General features: G+C 67.5%; 1 protein-coding gene across 2 annotated transcripts; it reads right to left on the reverse strand.

Annotated features, from left to right (window-relative positions):
• Window positions 1-1,130: 1,130 nt before the first annotated feature.
• LOC123375260 (lateral signaling target protein 2 homolog) lies at window positions 1,131-15,818 on the reverse strand. Of its 2 annotated transcripts, none has more exons than XM_045025972.1 (13): window positions 15,664-15,818; window positions 11,011-11,151; window positions 10,645-10,782; window positions 10,008-10,210; window positions 9,591-9,680; window positions 9,115-9,204; window positions 8,522-8,623; window positions 7,379-8,068; window positions 6,941-7,077; window positions 5,049-5,162; window positions 4,046-4,150; window positions 2,855-2,967; window positions 1,131-2,551 (listed from the first exon to the last, which is right to left on the reverse strand). In XM_045025972.1, the coding sequence occupies exons 1-13, from the start codon at window positions 15,703-15,705 to the stop codon at window positions 2,420-2,422; spliced, it is 2,097 nt and encodes a 698-aa protein (XP_044881907.1). In that variant the 5' UTR covers window positions 15,706-15,818; the 3' UTR covers window positions 1,131-2,419. The 2 variants fall into 2 exon arrangements, with proteins under 2 accessions (XP_044881907.1, XP_044881908.1); XM_045025973.1 differs by having other exon boundaries at window positions 4,055-4,150; window positions 15,664-15,816.
• Window positions 15,819-17,247: the final 1,429 nt, after the last annotated feature.

The raw sequence follows: 17,247 nt of genomic DNA on the forward strand, positions 1-17,247 counted from the left end.
TGCCTGCCTCAGCTGGGGGGGAGAGGGGGCGCAGCAGGGGCAGGACAGAGCCCCCCCTTTCCCTCCCCCACACAGGCTGAGCAAAGCAAGCCCTGCTCGGTGTTTGCAGAAATCAGGGACGGGGGCAAAGCCCCCCCAGACTAGGCCCACGGCTGGCAAGAGTTACTGACCCGGTGCCTCCCCCTGCCCGTGGTAACTAAACTTTCTGGTCACAATCCAGACAACTGGCGACCACCTGCGTTTCGAGCCAGGCCTCCAGGCTGAGCGGGACCATACAGCTCCAGGGACCTGCGTTCCTCAGCCCCACCCCTGGCCCCATCCCGCAGGGCCATGTCCCACTTCCACAAGCATGCGGCACAAGGGATGTTTTCTGGGCTTGCCGGTGCCTGGCTTCCTCCAGGGCCCAGCCCGGGAACTGAGGGGTGCTGCATTCAGCCACCCCCCCCCTCCCTCTGGGTGGCAAACTTGGATCCTGAAAAGAGGTGTTGTAATAACACCCCCCCCCTCCCCGCAGTCACCTGTCGCCACAGGTCAGGGCTTAATCCTAACTGACCAGCTGCAGCGAATGTTCCCACTTTACTGCACTACTTGACTCCATCACCAACTGCTTTGTCACAACCTGGGCCATTCATGGGTGCAGGTAACCAGCTCCTGCCACTCGTTACAGGGACAAGAGCCACTGAAACAAGACACAAAGGCCAAAGTCTGTTTTAAGTATGCGCGTTAGAGACACTCGTTGGCCTACGTTCCAGCCTAGCTCGGGGGCTTGGCTGCACTTTTTTAATAAAAGCTTGGGTGCCCCTCGTGATCAGCGAGGCAGGGCTGAGCGCTGGGGCAGGGGAGGCTGCAGCACACGCAGGCAGGGCCGACGGGGGACGTTGGGTTGAGTTTTGGTTACTAGACTCTACCCTGGCAGGCATGGGCCTGACTGGGAGCTGGTCCGAGGGCCTGCGACACCGTGCCAGCCACGGGTACCTGTGGCCACTCTTCCACGGGGCACTAGCCTTCATCCAGCCTGGGGCTTCTTGCTGGCAGAGCTTTCTACAGCCCCTACCCAGGTGCAGGCTACAGCCTGGGCCCAGGACAGCTGCAGCTTCCCAAGCCCAGGCAGGAGCTCAGCGCCACGAGCTGCCACGAGCCGCCCCTCCAGCCCGCTCTGCAGCAGAACCACGCCAGGACAGAGGCGCCCGTCCCACCCCGGGGCTTGAGGGGGGTACGTGTGAACACTCGGAGACCCTGGTGGGAAAGAGGAAGAGACACACTCCCCACACGCCCTGGCAGGGGCACGGTACAGCCCAGGAACCAGCTGCAGCCCCCGGAGCCATGCCAAACGCCAGCCGGCAGGACCACCCCCTTGGGCCAGCCAGGCCCCTGTGCACGCTGGGGCCTGGCGTCTCCAGCGGCAGCCCCTGCCTCTGCACTCCACAGGGGCAGCTGCCTGCAGCCTAGTCTCCTCCGCGCCTGGTAGCTGCCCTCGGCTGGGCAGTCTAGGTGCTCCGGGTTCAGTCACTGCTCGTGCCAGACCCTCTTGGCCCCAGGGAAGGCTGGGCAGCACTTGAGATACAACACTGAGGTTTTCCCAGGCCCTGCTTTAAACAGCGTGTGCGAGGCCGGGCCAGCTCCTGGCACCAGTCCCAGAGGCCGCAGGGCCCATGGGGCTGCTCTGAGCTGTTCAGTGCCCCCCTCCCACAGCACGGGGCGGGGGGGTGGAGAGAAGGGGGGAGGAGGAGACATCCCCCTGTTCCTAAGCCCCCGCCCTGCCTTGCTGCTGCAGGGGAAGCTGGCCACTGGCACCAGAGCCAAGTCCCCACAGCATCAGCTCTGCCGGGCCCAGAGCTTCCTTGGGACACGAACCAAGCAGCTGAACCCATCCAGCTTCGGGTGAATGGCACGAGAGGCTGGGGCCACTGGGCGAAGCTAGTGGCCAGCACCAGTCACTTCAGGCAGCAGACCCTGCCTGCCCAACGCCTCTAACTAGGGCCTGGGAGGAAGGGCTCAGGCCAGTCCAGCTGGGTCACCGTGGAGCAGTGGGATCTGCTGTGGTTGGTCAGAGGAAGCAGCAGGAGTGGCTGGAGTGCAGCGCACACCGGCCCAGGCACCATCCCTGCAGGCTCCCTTTCCTGCCGAGATGGCAGCTGGAGTGCGGCTGCCTGGCTCAGATCCACACGGGGATCTGCTGTCTCCACAGCCCACCCTCCAGCTCAGACAGGGATTCCTTGACTTAAAGCTCAAAGCCCCATTTCAAGAAGTAGCGAGAGCCCTTCGGGAGCTCCCCACAAGGTCTGTGCAGTGTCCTCGCACTCTCTGCAGGCGGTGCAGGCTGCCGGAATCCCTGAGCAGGCTTTGGTAGCTTTCTGAGGCAGAAGGGGTGTGATGATCCACCCCACTGGGGCCGCCAACGCACGCAGCCGAGAGCAGCTCAGGGGCGGCTGAGGGGCTGCGGGCTGGCAGGGAGGTGCGTGGTGTAGCAGTGAGCGCAGACACGCACTGGTTTCAGGAGGCCGTAGTGAGGGAGCGGCACCGTGTGCTGGGAGCAGCGAGAGCAGAAGATCTGCCAGGGAAAGAAACCAAACCATGAGTGAGGGGCACCGCTGGGAATCCAGCTCTGGCCCACTGCAGGGGCAGCCAGTGCGCCCAAGGGCAGCAGCTGTGAGCACTCGCCTGTTCCTGCATCAGCGAACCCACGGAGCCCTTCCCAACATGGGCCCCACCGCCCGCTCAAAGGCTGGGGAGGAACCTCTCTGAGCGGGGCTTCATTTACTCTCCTCGCTGCACCACAGGCCTCACGCGGGCAGGAGCCCCCAGCGCAGGCCTGCAGCACGGACAGCTCCCTGCCCAGAGCCCGGCTTCCTACCTTCCCACAGTTGCGGCAGTGGTGCCGTCGGCGGAGCACAGTGAAGGGTGCCTGACATGCTGTGCACTGGCTGCATGTGCCGTCCGGCACCCACTCGGGCAGCCTGGAGGCGCCTGCAGAGGGACAGGAGAAGGGCGGCTGGTGAGACGAGCAGGGCCCCGAGGAGATGCATGAAGAAATCAAATCCCGCTGCATGCCAGCAACAAGTGCCACCCGCAGAGCAGGGGGCGGGCGGAGCGGCTCTCACGGTACTGACGGCCCCCATCACGGGAACCCCGAGCGCCTCCCAGGCTGGCTTGCTCCTCACTGCAGTGCCGTGTCTCCCTGTCGCTGACGGGACTGGGCCACTTGCCCACCATCCCAGGGAACTGAGGCCAGGGCTCCAGAGTCCCAGGCTAACACCCTAAGCGCTGCGCCAGGCTGAGGGAAAGGCAGCCAGAGAGAGCCCAGGGGACGGAGCCTCACTGCACCAATCCTCAGGTGAGGGGGCCAGGCCTGCCCAGAGCTGGGAGGGGAGCATGCTGGAGAGCCAGGTCCTGCTCCAACGCTTTCACAGAGAGGGCATCCCAGGGGGCCGGCCCCGGGCCAGAACAGGTGCTCTCGGCTTGGCCAGTTAGGAGGGCGGGGCAGCACCTGGGGGCGATAAAAGCTCAAGGAGAAGCAGCCCAAGGCAGGTCCCTGGGGGCAGAAGGGGTTTGCCAGGGAGGGGTGGCCCTGCTGGCCTGGCTGAGGTGAGGCTAACAGAACCTGGGGTCTAGCTGGGGAGAGCAGGTGCACTCGGGGAAGGGCAGGGGGGCTGTGCTGGCAGAGGTGCACTCGGGGAAGGGGTGCAGGAGGGGGGCCTGGGGGGTGGCAAGCAGATGCTGGACCCTGGGGGGTGCTACGTTGAGGGGGCATTAAGGCCCTGTCCCCTGAAAGGAAGGGGGCTTGGGCCGGTTCTGCAGGGTGCAAGTGAGGTCAGAGTCTGTGCTGGGGGCGCGCTCGGGGACCCACGGATAACTAGGGCTGGGCAGATCTCCCCTCACTGGAATATGGAAACCCAGCCCTGGACCTGTCTGGAGTAGGAGGCTGGGCTGGGATCAGGCCTTGGGGGGTGCCGGGAGCAGGACCCTGCTAGCTGACAGCAGGGACCAAGCAAGAGTTTGTTTAGCCACCAATTCGGGGCCAGCAGGGACCCGGGTCACATCCTACCTCTCTTACCGTCGCCTTGCCTGGTCCTGGTCCCGTTCCCCTCCCCGTGGCTGGAGCACAGAGCACAGTCTGCTAAGCGGGAAGCGTCTCCTGCCTCTTCCTCCTCTGGGGTGCAAGGGGAAGCGTTAGCACCGTGCCCGCAGGAGCTGCTCACAGCGCACCTGGCTGCAGGGAGGGGCTGGTTTCTGCTGCTCAGCTCCCTGCTTTGCAACCCCGCAGTGTGCCAGCAGGCGCACGCCCCATGGCAGAGGGGGCTGCGGCCCCACGGCACAAGGCTGCTCTTAGTCCCGCGTTGTGTGCGCTGGTGCTGCACCTCGGCTCCCAGACACTCCAGCAGCTTTAGATGCCAGGCACATGCTCCGTGGCAATTGCTCTGCCCCACCAGGGCAGTCTCCAGCAACACAGCGCCCCCCTGGGGTGTCACCAGAGACTCACAGGCTTTAAGGTCAGAAGGGACCAAGTCTGACCTGCATAACGCAGGCCCCAGAATCTCACCCACCCACGCCTGCAAAAAAACCCTGACCTGTGTCTGATCCACTGAAGTTCTCAACTTGTGGTTTGAAGACCTCAAGGTGCAGAGAATCCTCCAGCAAGTGACCCGTGCCCCACGCTGCAGAGGAAGGCGAAACCCCTCCAGGGCCTCTGCCAAGCTGCCCTGGAGGAAAATTCCTTCCCGACCCCAAATATGGCGATCAGCTAAACCCTGAGCATGTGGGCAAGACTCACCAGCCAGCACCCAGGAAAGAATTCTCTGTAGTAACAGATTCCAGCCCATCCTAAGCCGTGTGCATGGCCAACGTGGCTCCCCAGCCCTGTACCCTCCCCAGGGGCAGATTTGGGTGCCAGCATCATGCAAGGGGCTCCCTGCTTGGCACTGACACTAAGCTTAGTAACCAGCGAGTGACAGACAACACTGATGGGAGGAGCGTGTTCTGGGCCAGCCCCTCACTGCCACCCGCTCCCGAGAGGTTGCAGCTGACGGAGGAGGAGGAGGATCACTCACGGCCGGTATCTGTCACCACTGGGGCCTCGGGCTGGGATGTCATGATGTGGAACACCGTCTTCAGGATGCTCCGCAGGTCGCTGGCGAAGTTGGTCTGCAGCTGGTCTGCCACCCCTGCCCGAGAGAGAGCAGCAGAGTCAGGGCCAAGGGGCCTGCAGCTGCCCCCCAAGAGGCGCTGGTGGCCTGGCCCCACAGCCAGCAGGGTGGGATGCAGACAGCGCCAAAGGATACTGCACTAACGAGTCAGGCTGGGGCTGGCCAGCACCGTGTCTGCAGGCAGCTCCGTGGGGTTTAGCCCCATGCTCACCACGGGGTGACCTAGAGACGCCAGCGTCTCCCAGACGACAATGGACTTTATGGGGACGTCAGCGATGTGCTTGCAGAGCTCGGCTCCCCCAGGCCTGCAGGGCCGGCTCCAGGCCCCAGCGCAGGAAGCAGGTGCTTGGGGCGGCCAATGGGAAGGGGCGGCACGTCCGGGTCTTCGGCGGCAATTCAGCGGCGGGTCCCTCAGTCCCTCTCGGAGGGAAGGTCCCGCCGCCGAAGAATGAAGTGGCACGGTAGAGCAGCTGCCGAAGTGCTGCCGATTGCGGCTCTTTTTTTTTTTTTTTTGGCTTCGCCGCTTGGGGCAGAAAAACCCTGGAGCCAGCCCGGTGGCCGAGGATGCAGCCTGCAGAGACTGCAGATCCAGCAGCAATGCTCAGGCTGAATCCAAGCGTAGGGAGGCAGTGCATGATGGGATATGTAGTCTCTTGTGCACAGAGACGGAGCCGCTGTTTTGGGCAGCGTGACCCTCTGACTCCGTCCTGGGCAAGCCACAGCCTGGGCACCACGCCAGCGCTGGCACTCGGCCTGCAGTGTCCGCTGGTGCCCAGCACATGCGAGCGTGGGTGGGGGCCGGGGCCTCCCCTCGCGGGGCCCAGCGGGGGCGAGCGTGGGTGGGGGCCGGGGCCTCCCCTCGCGGGGCCCAGCGGGGGCGAGCGTGGGTGGGGGCCGGGGCCTCCCCTCACGGGGCCCAGCGGGTGAGACCGTGGGTGGGGGCCGGGGCCTCCCCTCGCGGGGCCCAGCGGGGGCGAGCGTGGGTGGGGGCCGGGGCCTCCCCTCGCGGGGCCCAGCGGGGGCGAGCGTGGGTGGGGGCCGGGGCCTCCCCTCGCGGGGCCCAGCGGGGGCGAGCGTGGGTGGGGGCCGGGGCCTCCCCTCGCGGGGCCCAGCGGGGGCGAGCGTGGGTGCGTGCCGGGGCCTCCCCTCGCGGGGCCCAGCGGGGGCGAGCGTGGGTGGGAGCCGGGGCCTCCCCTCGCGGGGCCCAGCGGGGGCGAGCGCGGGTGCGGGCCGGGGCCTCCCCTCGCGGGGCCCAGCGGGGGCGAGTGTGGGTGGGGGCCGGGGCCTCCCCTCGCGGGGCCCAGCGGGGCGAGCGCGGGTGCGTGCCAGGGCCTCCCCTCGCGGGGCCCAGCGGGTGAGACCGTGGGTGGGGGCCGGGGCCTCCCCTCGCGGGGCCCAGCGGGTGAGACCGTGGGTGGGGGCCGGGGCCTCCCCTCGCGGGGCCCAGCGGGGGCGAGCGTGGGTGCGTGCCGGGGCCTCCCCTCGCGGGGCCCAGCGGGTGGGGGCAGACGGTGCCCGCTGATGAGCCGCTCCCAGCTGCCCGCAGTGGGGAAGCACCTGGCGGACGCACCTCCTCCAGGCACATCTGCCAGCAAGAGCCATTGCTGCCACATGGCAGGAGTTGACTCTAGCAGGAGCTTTCTGTGCACCGGGCACAAGCTCCCCTCACGTGGCCCGCCACTGCCCACAGCACCCCCAGGCCAGCCCCGTGCCTTGGTCCCACGGCTCCCCCACGGCGGCATGGGACAGCGCAGGAGGCCGGCGTTCTCGCCCAGCCCGCGGGGCCCAGCACCTACCAGAGATGCAGACGAAGAGCGTGTGGATCAGGTCCTGGGCGCTGTGGTAACGGGAGCGGAGCTCTGCCCGGCGCACGCTCAGCACAGCCCCGTGGAGCGCTCTGCCCCGGGCACTGCCTGCCTGTTGCCCCAGGGGCCTGCTCAGAAGAGAGGAGCCAGTCACACAAGAGGGAAGAGGCTGGTCCCCCTTCCCTGCCCCCCAGACGAGCCCCCCGTCTGGTCCGACAGCAGGGCTGCTCCTGCAGGGCCTTCCCCACCTTCACCCCCCAGCACGCGGGCCCCTCGCTCAGACACCGAACTGGGTCTGGTTGCCTCAGTGACTCGTACCCAGGGGGGCTCCTAGGCTTGGCCTAGAGGCTCCGGTTTGCCCGGGGAACTGCTCGCTGGGGCACCTCACCTGGGCACCTGCTCTAGGCCATGTGATTCAGCACCACTTACCTGCGGCTGTCGCCAGGCAGGAGCAGGGGGAGAGCCTGGGCCTGGCTTGGCCTCGCCCACCCGTTCTGCACACAGGTCTCCACGCATCCTCCTGGCAGAGTTGGCTCCCATGGCACAGAAGCCACTAGTGCCAGCTGGCCACGGCCCGCGGAGCATGCCCAGGACTGCTGGCCTCTGTCCCAGGGAGGCCCCACGCTGCCAGCGTGCCCTGCTCCCGCTGGCACGGCGGAGTGCACCTGCAGCCACATGTCCCTGCTGGGATCGCCGGCTCTGCCAGGTTCCCCCGGGGGCACGGCCTTAGCAGGTGGCCACGGGCCCGACGAGGCTGACCCAGTGCAGGCTGCATCCACATCACGAGTCCTCACGTTCAGGGGCCTTCCGGGGAGAGGGTCAGAGCCAGGGGTCACTGGCTCCTTTGCCTCCTCCATGCCCCTCTGTGTGGCTCCAGTGGCAGTTCCTGGGGCTCCAGCGTCTGGGTTAGCAGCTGTTCCGGAGCTGCAGGCAGGGGGGTGCCGAGAGCAGTTGTGGGCGGGCTCCGGGGAGCACCAGGGGGCAGGGAGACAAGTGTCCGGAGCCGCTTCGCCCCTGAGCTCAGGAGAGGCTGCACTGCAAGGACCCTCCGATTCGGCGGCGCAAAGGATCTTCTCCAGCAGGGCGAGCTCCTCCTCTGACAGCACGCGGAGCAGGTCCCTGCCGGAGACGGGCATGAGACCTTGCCAGGCTGGGCCTCCCTCTGCCCGCCCACAGCTGGGGGGCTGGGCCGGGCACGAGGGCAGCCAGAGGGCAGCCACAGGCCACTTGGGGCCCCAGAGCAGCTTGAGCTGGGCCGCTCCCCAGGCACCAGTACCAGGCGCCCCCGGCGAGGCAGAGCCAGGCGCCCTCCGGCGAGGCAGAGCCAGGCGCCCCCGGCGAAGCAGTGCCAGGCGCCCCCGGCGAGGCAGTGCCAGCCGCCCTCCGGCGAGGCAGTGCCAGCCGCCCACCGGCGAGGCAGTGCCAGGCGCCCTCCGGCGAGGCAGTGCCAGGAGCCCCCGGCGAGGCAGTGCCAGGCGCCCTCCCCCTCCCCACCCTGCTCCCCATCCAGCCCTCCCACACCCCATGGCGTTCCCTCTCCCCACCCTGCTCCCCAGTGCCCAGTGCACCTACCTGATTTTTTTCAGCACGCTGTGAAAGGGGCTGAAGACTCTGGACATCTCCTCGGGCGTCCGTTCCAGGCTGAGGGGCCCCTCAGGATAGATGAGGAGCCCACTGCATGCGGGGAGAGGGCGCAGCCTGATCAGCTCTGCCCTGGGCTGCCCCCTCCCAGCCCCGTCTCAAAGCAAACCCAGCCCAGCCCCCCTGGCCCCCTCCCACCAGTGCCCGGGCCGGAGGTGCAGCCGAAGGGTCAGCGAGCGGCTGGAAGGGGCGGTGCAGGCCCTGGGTTTGGGAAGCAGGTTCCAGGTGCGCTCGGAACACACCTGGGGCAGCCGAGCTAACGGGGAGAGGGGCTCAGCTCCAGGTGCCGCAGGCCAGTGACCCTTCTGCAGCAGCAGGGCAAGGAAGCACCTGTCCCAGTGCAGCTGCACTGCCCAGCACCCAGCGCGGGCAGGGAGCAGGAACCAGCAGGGGAGAGCCGACCTGGGGCAGCCTGCCCCGCCCCGGGGAACTCCTGGGCCGCAGCCAGCAGCCCAGCGCCTGGGGGGATGCCCTGGCTTGTGCAGCCTCACCCCCCAGCCCCCTGCACGGAGCTGCCCACTCACCTGATGATGGCCAGGCGGGGGATGGTGAACATCAGCAGCGGCTCACACCCGTCAATCATGTCCTGGCTCAGGTAGCCGAGTTTCAGGGCTCTGCTCAGGGAGGGCAGAGGCAGCGGGCTTGAGACAGGCTGGGGGTCCCAGCGTACCCGACGCCCTCTCGTTCCCCAGCAGGCTGGGGGAGTGACCCCGAGGCAGCAGCCCCACACCCTGGGAGTCCAAGCACCCTGCTTCCAGGACGGCCAGGGGGATGCTGCAGCCGCTCAGCACCCAGCCGGCTCCTGGAGTGGGGGAGGTGAGCGCTCCCCTCCCCCAAAGGAGTGGGGGGCTGGGGCTGGGCGACTGGCATTCTGCTCCCATTCACCACCGGCTCCAGCAGCCCCGGGGAACTACACCCCAAAGGGGGGGGTGGGGGAATTAGCAATTCTTGCCCAGGGCCTCTCCCCTCAGGGTGCCCTGCCAGCCACACAGCCCCTCACCTCTCCACTGTCTCACAGAAGAGCACCACGATCTCCTGCTGCTTGTAGAGCTCCTCTGGGGACTTCACCGAGACCAGCGAGGCCACGTAGCTGGAAGAGACAGGCCGGCCATGGATCCCAGCTCAGCCGCAGGCAGCCCCGGCCCTGTCCTGCTCCCAGGGCACCCAGCCCTGGCCTGCAGCGAGCGGCCCAGATTGTGCCCAGGGGCTCCTGACAGCACCTCCAGCCCTGCTTGGCTCCCTCCAGAGCAGCTTGTCCCAGCAGGGTACAGCCCCCACACTACGAAGGACGAGCAGCTACCTGCGTCCTGGACCCGCCACGCCCAGCCTGGCGCTCTCTGGGCTGCTGGCGAATGGCCTGCCCTGCCCTGCCCAAATGCTTGCCCCTGGCTAGCTGAGTTCTGCGCCTGGCATGTACCTGAGTTCAAATTCAGCAAAGAGCGTGTCAAAGCGGATCAGCGCCATGCGCACGGGCTCCGAGCAGCTGCTGGCCTGGCTCAGGCTCTGCTCCCGCAGCACTTTCCGCACCAGCTGCAAGCTGCACAGCAGGTTCTTGGCCAGGGGACGCAGCTGCAGCCCATCCGCTTCTTCCAGCTCCAGGACGGTGCCTGCCACCAGACACTGTGGAGAGCACACGAGCAGCTCACGGAGCCGGCCCAGTGCAGCCCCTCCCCTGCCCTCCTCGCCGAATCCCACCACCCCGGGAACGTGACAGGAGTCGTGGGCTCAGCAGAGGCCCAGGGGAATGACGGCCTCCTCGGAGTTGGGCACGGCACGTGGTCTGCTTGGGGGGCACCCAGGGCTGGACAGCTGGGCTTGGTGGGGGAGCACGTGCATGGCACCTCCCCTCAAGGTATCTGGGGAGAGTAGGTGTTTTTAGCCCCTGCCTCTCCTGGGTGCAATCCAGTCTAGCATGAGGGAGACAGTGCAGAGGATCCCGGCACCCTTCCTGCGCCCCCCAAAAGGGGGCTCTGAGGGTCCAGCCAGCACCAGGCACTGCATTCCTGGGGTTGGGGAGCTCCCGCACTGCTCCCCGGGGCTCACCGCAGGCTGACCTCAGCTGCAAACAGCACGTGGTTCCCCAGATTGTCCACCAGGAGCTCCTCCGGGAACTTGGCCAGGTAGTCACGGCAGTGCCTCTCCTTGGGGATGCACTCGTCCATGAGCCGCTCGATGAGGGTCAGCAGATGAGCCTGGGCAGGGGAGCAGGAGGCGTTCCGTTGAGATTGCTGGCTCACCCGCGAGGGGTGCTGGTCGCTGGCAGGTCCCTGCCGAGCCACGCACCATCTCTCCCAGCACCTCCGCCAGCGCCCCAGCCCTCCCTCCGCCCTCGCTGAGCACGGGCTCCCACAGAGCCCGCTGAGGGCAGGACACGCTCCTTGGGCCCCATGCAGGAGGCAGGGCCCTGGCTCACAGGGTACCTGGCTGAGGTGCAGCTGGTTTAGCAGCACCAAGTATTGCTGAGGGTCCGTCTCCACGTCCAGCCCGTTTATTTCCATCACCACGCGGGTCACCCTCTCGTCGGCGTAGAAGAACTGGGACAGCAGCCTGGGGTCGGATCGCTGGCGAGAGGCACAGGGAGAAGAGGAGCCTCTGTTAGTGACTGTGGCACCCCGAGGAGCAGAGCGCTGTGGCTCCAGCCTGCCCCAGCAGGAGGCACTGCGGGGAGTCCGGGGACAGGCCCAGCTCCAGCCCCCGTCCCGCCGGGCTGACGTGCTGCAGTGTTCGGCCCCAGGAGCTCTGGCGGAGCCAGCACGACATGCACCGCGTGGCCAGAGGGAGTGTCCGGCGGCAGGGCAGTGAGCGGAGGAGGGGCACAGGAAGGACTGACAGCACCTGCCTCCTCCCAGCCCATCACGCGAGGGGCCGGGACTCTGCACAGCGCTCTGCCCCCCCCCCCGCCCCCATGGGCAGGAAGCTGCTTCAGGGACAGGCCGTGGGGTCTGGGTGGGGGGTACTCTGGGCACTGCTGCCAAGTATGTGAGCACAGGGAGGCGATGCAGAGCTGGGGGCGTGGGACGAGCTGGGCTCTCCTCAGGCCAGGCAGCAGCACCAGCGGCAGCATGTTCTGGTGAACCAACCAGGGGCCTGGAGCCTGAAATTCCCCAGGGGCACTGTGTCCTTTCCCTCCCCGTTACTGGGGGGCTAGTTCATGGCGCAGGGACGGGGCGGCAAGAGTGACAGCACGCCACAGAACCCGCTTGTCAAAAGGCGCTCCCAGCCCTTCACTCAGTGCGCCCCCCGCGCCGGGGACAGAACCCAGGAGTCCTGGCTCCCAAGGCCCTGTCCTAACAGCTAGATACAGTCTCGTGCAACATGGACTGCCAGGTGGCCCCATTATTGCCGACTGCCTGGCCAGGAGCGCCCAGCTGCTGTCCTCGGTCGGGGTCTCAGCCCCCCAGGCTGCTCCCAAGGAGAGCTTCATGCCAACACCATCTCCAGGCAGCCTTGGGCCAGCAGAGCTCTGTGCAAAGCTGCAGGCCGCGGCTGTTCCATCAGCGGGAGGCTGAGTTCAGAGCAGCCCCTAGCCCCCACCTGGCCCTGGGGTGAACATGTCCCAGGCCATGACAAACAGCCCTCTAGGGCCGTTGGGGCTGTCAGCCTCCCGCCAAGGTCTCTGGGCCCAGGAGAGCAGAATGCACCAGTGCTCCGCCACTCCTGGCCACAAAGACCCAGAGCAGAGAGGACAGCTGGGTTCCCATCACAGGCGCCAGCCAGAACCCAGAGAATCCTCCAGAGGGGGAAGGGGTTGCGTGGCGAACGCCGCCAGGCATGCCCGGAGCATTCCTGCAGATTTTCCACTGCCGGAGGAGCCAGGAGCCCCTGCCCTGAGGGCACCACAACAGATCCCAACTGTCGCTGACGCTCCCAGGAACATTCATCCGTCCATCCGAGCCCAGCAGGAGCTACGGCTCTGGAGTGGAGTTTTCTCAGGGCCACCCATGACCAGCCGGGGGTGCTGCAGCGGGGTCTGGGGCAGAACTGACGTAGCGGGAGGGCTGCAGGGTCGGTTGACGCTCACCTGTAACCCATAGCGAGGTAGTCTGTCCCTCATGCCATGGCACACACCCCGCCAGTGTATGTGTGCGGAGCTCTTCAGGGATGGAGTCACGGCCACAGCAGGCCCCTGCCTTGGCCATGAGGTCACACAAACCCCGGGCATGCGGAGCTAACTAGGTAAGAGGCCAAGTAGTCTCAGCCACACCCATGCAGCACGCCCGGCCGCTCACACACTTCCTCAATCCAGGCCATTCCACAATTAGCTAACCACCCTGCAGCGTTTATACCACAGCTGGACTGGATTGTGCGAGTGGCCCAGGCACAGGACTGGGATCAGGAATCCTGGAGCTCTCATTTTGGCTCCACCCAAACCCCACACTCTGGCCTGGGCAAGTCCCACATCACCTGTCTGTGCCTCAGTTTCCCCAGGTGTAGAACAAGGTTAATGAGCTCAAGTTGGCTCCCAGTAGGGGTGGGGCTGGATGTGTGCGCACGTCACACTCAGGTGCAAGAGCCTGAGACGGCAGCCTTTGTGACAGGGTGACTGTGCCCCTGGGGGCAGTGAGGGCTAGTGGTCAGTCAGCCCCTGGCCTGAGGTATGTCCCTTCAAGAGGATGAAGAAGGAGGGCGGGTAGAGCTGGGTGTGGGGAGAGCAGGAGATGGGCCCAGGGCAGTCAGTCCGACGCGGGGAAAGCCCAGGCTGCTGTCCCGTTAAGGTCTGGGAGCAGAAGCCTTGTAGAGTGGCTGGGAGCAGAGCTCCACACACGCGTGTTGCCACTGGGGTGACATGGCCCCTCCCCCCCAGGTATCCAGGGACCACGGCATGGAGAGGAGAACAGAGCCCTGGAGCTCTCTGTCTCCATCACACAGACATGGCTCCCGCGGCCGTGCACACAGGGGGTCACCTGGCGCCAAGACCCTCACTCCTGCACCTCGGGCACTGGACCAGCTCGCCTCTCCAAAGCGCCCAAACCTGCGGTGACGCTGCCAGCGAAGCGAGGGCGGCGTCCCACCCTGCTTCGCCCCGCGTGGGAGAGAGTCTCGGCCCTTGGGGGAGAGGAGGTGCCGGTTACGCTGCTCAGGGACAGCGAGAGAGCCCCTGTGGGCCTCCAAGCATCGCTCTGGAGGAGGAAACCCACCCAGCACTCAGCCTGCTGCAGCCCCCGTCCCCTCCCCTCCCCTCCCCTCCCTGTGGGGAGAAGCAGAGAGAAGCCTGGCCGGCCGTGGCCATTAGCCACCTGCAGCTCTTCCCTTCCCCCGCAAGCCAGCCCCTCCCGCCCTCAGGACACCTTGCTGCTCAGCAGCCTGTGGCTGCTCCTTTGCCCAGGTCCTAGGAGCGCAGGGCCTGGACCCACCTGCCGGGCCGCCCGTGGACAGACCCTGCCTCCAGCCCCTCTGCTGCAGGGAGCAGACGCTTCCCAGTCCCCCAGGACTGTCCCCCCTGGGGCTGACCATGGGGAATCCCAGCCCGGGGCTTCCCTGTAGCTTTACTCCAGGGACAGGGACAGTGGCAGCGCCTGGCTCTTGGCCAGGCCGGCTGTGCCCTCCTGTTCCAGCCCCCGAGGGAGACGCAGCTCCTGGCGGTGGGTCACCCACCCAGCCGGGCCCCAGGGGCAGGGCAGGGCTCTTCCCTCCTGGGCCTGGCTTGGTGCTGTCCCAGTCCGGGGTCGTGACCCCGGGCGCCAGGCCCCACCCTGTCCTGGGTGGGGGACGAGAACCCCCCTCCCCCGTCCCCGAGTGGAAGGCCTGCCTGTTTACACCCTTCAGGCATGTGCAGGCCATGGCCGTGACCCTCCCCCGCCCACCTTAGTCACCTCTTAGACATGCTCCTGCACCATCTTCCCCACAGCCCAGCCCTGGCCCGGCCCCGCTGGCAGCGCAGCGACTGGAACGGTTCCCACCGCGGCCCCCCAGACCCCGGGGACGCTGGGTCAGCGCCAGGCCAAGCCTGTCCAGCCCTGGCGCGTGCGCTGTGCTGAGCCTACACCCCTCTTCTCCGGCCCAGGACAGAGCCCCCTGCACCCCAGAGCTGGGCAGACCCCAGGAGTCGATGGGACCCTTCTGTCCTCTCTGCCCTGCACAGAGGGCTGGGGCTGCCCGGAGCTCCAAGCATGGGGCTGGGGGTGGCTGGAGAGCAGCACCTGGAGCAAGCAGACAGGCTCCTTGGCAGTGCCAGGTGCAGGGACAGCCCAGGTGCCTGGTTCAGCCAGGGCACGTACACCAGGGAGCCGTGTGGGGCTGCAGCACCTCCTGGCCAGGGCAGGGCACTGTGCCACAGGGCAAAACCTGGGGCAAAGGGCCCCAGAGCCACGCCCCACCCCAGCATTGCCAGTCCAGGCTGCCCCCCTCCACCTCCGAGAATCACTGCCAGCCACAGGGGCAACCCACCCCCCAACTGATCCTTGGCTTGGCTGCCCCACAGGACCCAGGGATGAGTTCCCTGCCCTCCCTGGGGAAAGAACGGGCAGGGGGGGTCCCTGCCAGAGTCCCCCTGGGGGCAGAGGGGAGGGAGTCCCGGGGGTGGGACGGGGGCTCCGGCAGCCCCCCGGGGGCAGAGAAGAGAGAGTCCCAGGGGTGGAATGGGGGGCAGAGGGGTGGGAGTCCCAGGGGTGGGACGGGGGCTCTGGCAGCCCCCCCAGGAGGTGGAGGGGTGGGAGTCCCGGGGGTGGGACGGGGGCTCTGGGAGCCCCCCCGGGGGGCGGAGGGGTGGGAGTCCCGGGGGTGGGACGGGGGCTCCGGCAGCCCCCCGGGGCAGAGGGGTGGGAGTCCCGGGGGTGGGACGGGGGCTCCGGCAGCCCCCCGGGGCAGAGGGGAGGGAGTCCCGGGGGCTCCGGCAGCCCCCCCCGAGGCAGAGGGGTGGGAGTCCCGGGGGTGGGAAAGGGGACGGAGGGGTGGGAGTCCCGGGGGTGGGACGGGGGCCTCCGGCAGCCCCCCGGGGGCGGAGGGGAGGGAGTCCCGGGGGTGGGACGGGGGCCTCTGGCAGCCCCCCGGGGGCGGAGGGGTGGGAGTCCCGGGGGTGGGACGGGGGCTCCGGCAGCCCCCCGGGGGCGGAGGGGCGGCACTCCCGGTCTCACCTTGGGCCGGTGCAGCCACTTCCTGACGGCCGCGGGCAGCATGGCGAGGCGGTCCCGGACTCCCGGTCCCGGACTCCAGGCTCGCCGCCGCCCGCTCTCACGGGGCGGGCCCGCAGCTGGCACCGCCCGGCGGGGGAACAGGGGCGGGGCCAGCCCGAGCCCAGCGGCCCCCCCGCCCCCCACTTTGGAAGTGCCCATGGCCGGTTAAACTCGCCTTCAGCCCCGCGGGGGGGTCTGGCCCCACGTGCCCCACACTCCCCCTGGGGCAGGTCCGGAATAGAACCCAGGAGTCCTGGCTCCCAGCCCCCCTTGCCCCAGAGGCAGGAGGAGACCAGCCCCCTTTGAGCAGACGAGGGCGGCCCGGGGAGGTCCCTGCATGCCAGGCACTGCCCCCAGAGCCAGGCCCTTCCCCGGCGGGCTGGGCCACGGCCCGGGAATGGGTGCTGGGCGCAGGAGCTCCCTACCGGGACGTAGGGTGGGACAGAGCCTGCCTCAGACGGACCCACTGGGGAGGAGTGTTTGGAAGGGTCCCTAAGGAGGGCCTCGGAGGAGAGAGAGAGAGCGACACACACACACACACCCCTTGCCTTTGGGCGACACACACACACACCCCTTGCCTTTGGGTCACACACACACACACCCCTTGCCTTTGGGCGACACACACACACACACACACCCCTTGCCTTTGGGCAACACACACACACACACACCCCTTGCCTTTGGGCGACAGGGAGCAGTGGGGGTGCTGGTAGCCTGGGTTTTCTGTAACCGCAGCGTAGCTGGGAGTGGGGATTTCACTCCTGAGCCAGAGTCTAGTCATGCCTGTTATTCATGCAGTCGTCTGGCACCAGCCTGTGCAACAGCTGTAACCACTGTCCCTTCCGTGGCAATAGCCTCCCCCCTGCTTGCAGGGGCGGCTCTAGGCATTTCGCCGCCCCAAGCATGGCAGGCAGGGTGCCTTCGGCGGCTTGCCGGCGGGAGGTCCAGAAGCCGCGGGACCAGCGGACCTCCTGCCGGCAAGCCGCCGAAGGCACCCTGCCTGCTGCCCCCGTGGCGCCGGCAGAGCGCCCCCCTCAGCTTGCCGCCCCAAGCACTCGCTTGGCGTGCTGGGGCCTGGAGCCGCCCTTGCCTGCTTGGCTCCATGGGGGCTGAGCCAGAGGACTTGGAGCATCTCCCCCGCCCAGGAGCGAGCATACGCTGAGAGCAGGCCCAGATGGGGTGGCTGCGCTGCACCTTTCCCTAGACGGGAGACAGCCCCTGGGCAGGGCTGAGTGTTGCAATGGGCTGGACTGTAGCCCAGAGCAGTTCTTTGGTTTTCTGAAGTTTGTCAGGACTTGCTGAGCCAGGTGGAGCTCGTTCATCCCAGCACAGGCTGTGGGCACAGCCGAGCCAGGGCCGCCTCTGACACCAGCTGCTGGCTCCAAGAACAAGAATGTGATTAATCTGCAGCGAGCCATGTGCTGGCCCTGCATGATGCCAGTGCCACTCCCGGGAGGCAAGGACAGCTCCTGGCCCGCTTGGGTCTTTGCACCACAGCATACAAGGAAGCCTCCCTTCCTGCCAGCCTCTGGCACCAGCGGTGAC

This window comes from Mauremys mutica, chromosome 8 (assembly GCF_020497125.1).
Source record: "Mauremys mutica isolate MM-2020 ecotype Southern chromosome 8, ASM2049712v1, whole genome shotgun sequence".
NCBI lineage: Eukaryota > Metazoa > Chordata > Testudines > Geoemydidae > Mauremys > Mauremys mutica.

Excerpts from the sequence above, each read along its gene's own strand:
- LOC123375260 (XM_045025972.1), bottom strand. The coding sequence starts at position 15,705 with ATGCTGCCCGCGGCCGTCAGGAAGTGGCTGCACCGGCCCAAG. Across the intron at positions 11,152-15,663 it reads AGTGGCTGCACCGGCCCAAG|CGATCCGACCCCAGGCTGCT; the intron begins GTGAGACCGGGA and ends GCCTCTCGCCAG. Across the intron at positions 8,624-9,114 it reads CCCCGCCTGGCCATCATCAG|TGGGCTCCTCATCTATCCTG; the intron begins GTGAGTGGGCAG and ends CCCCGCATGCAG.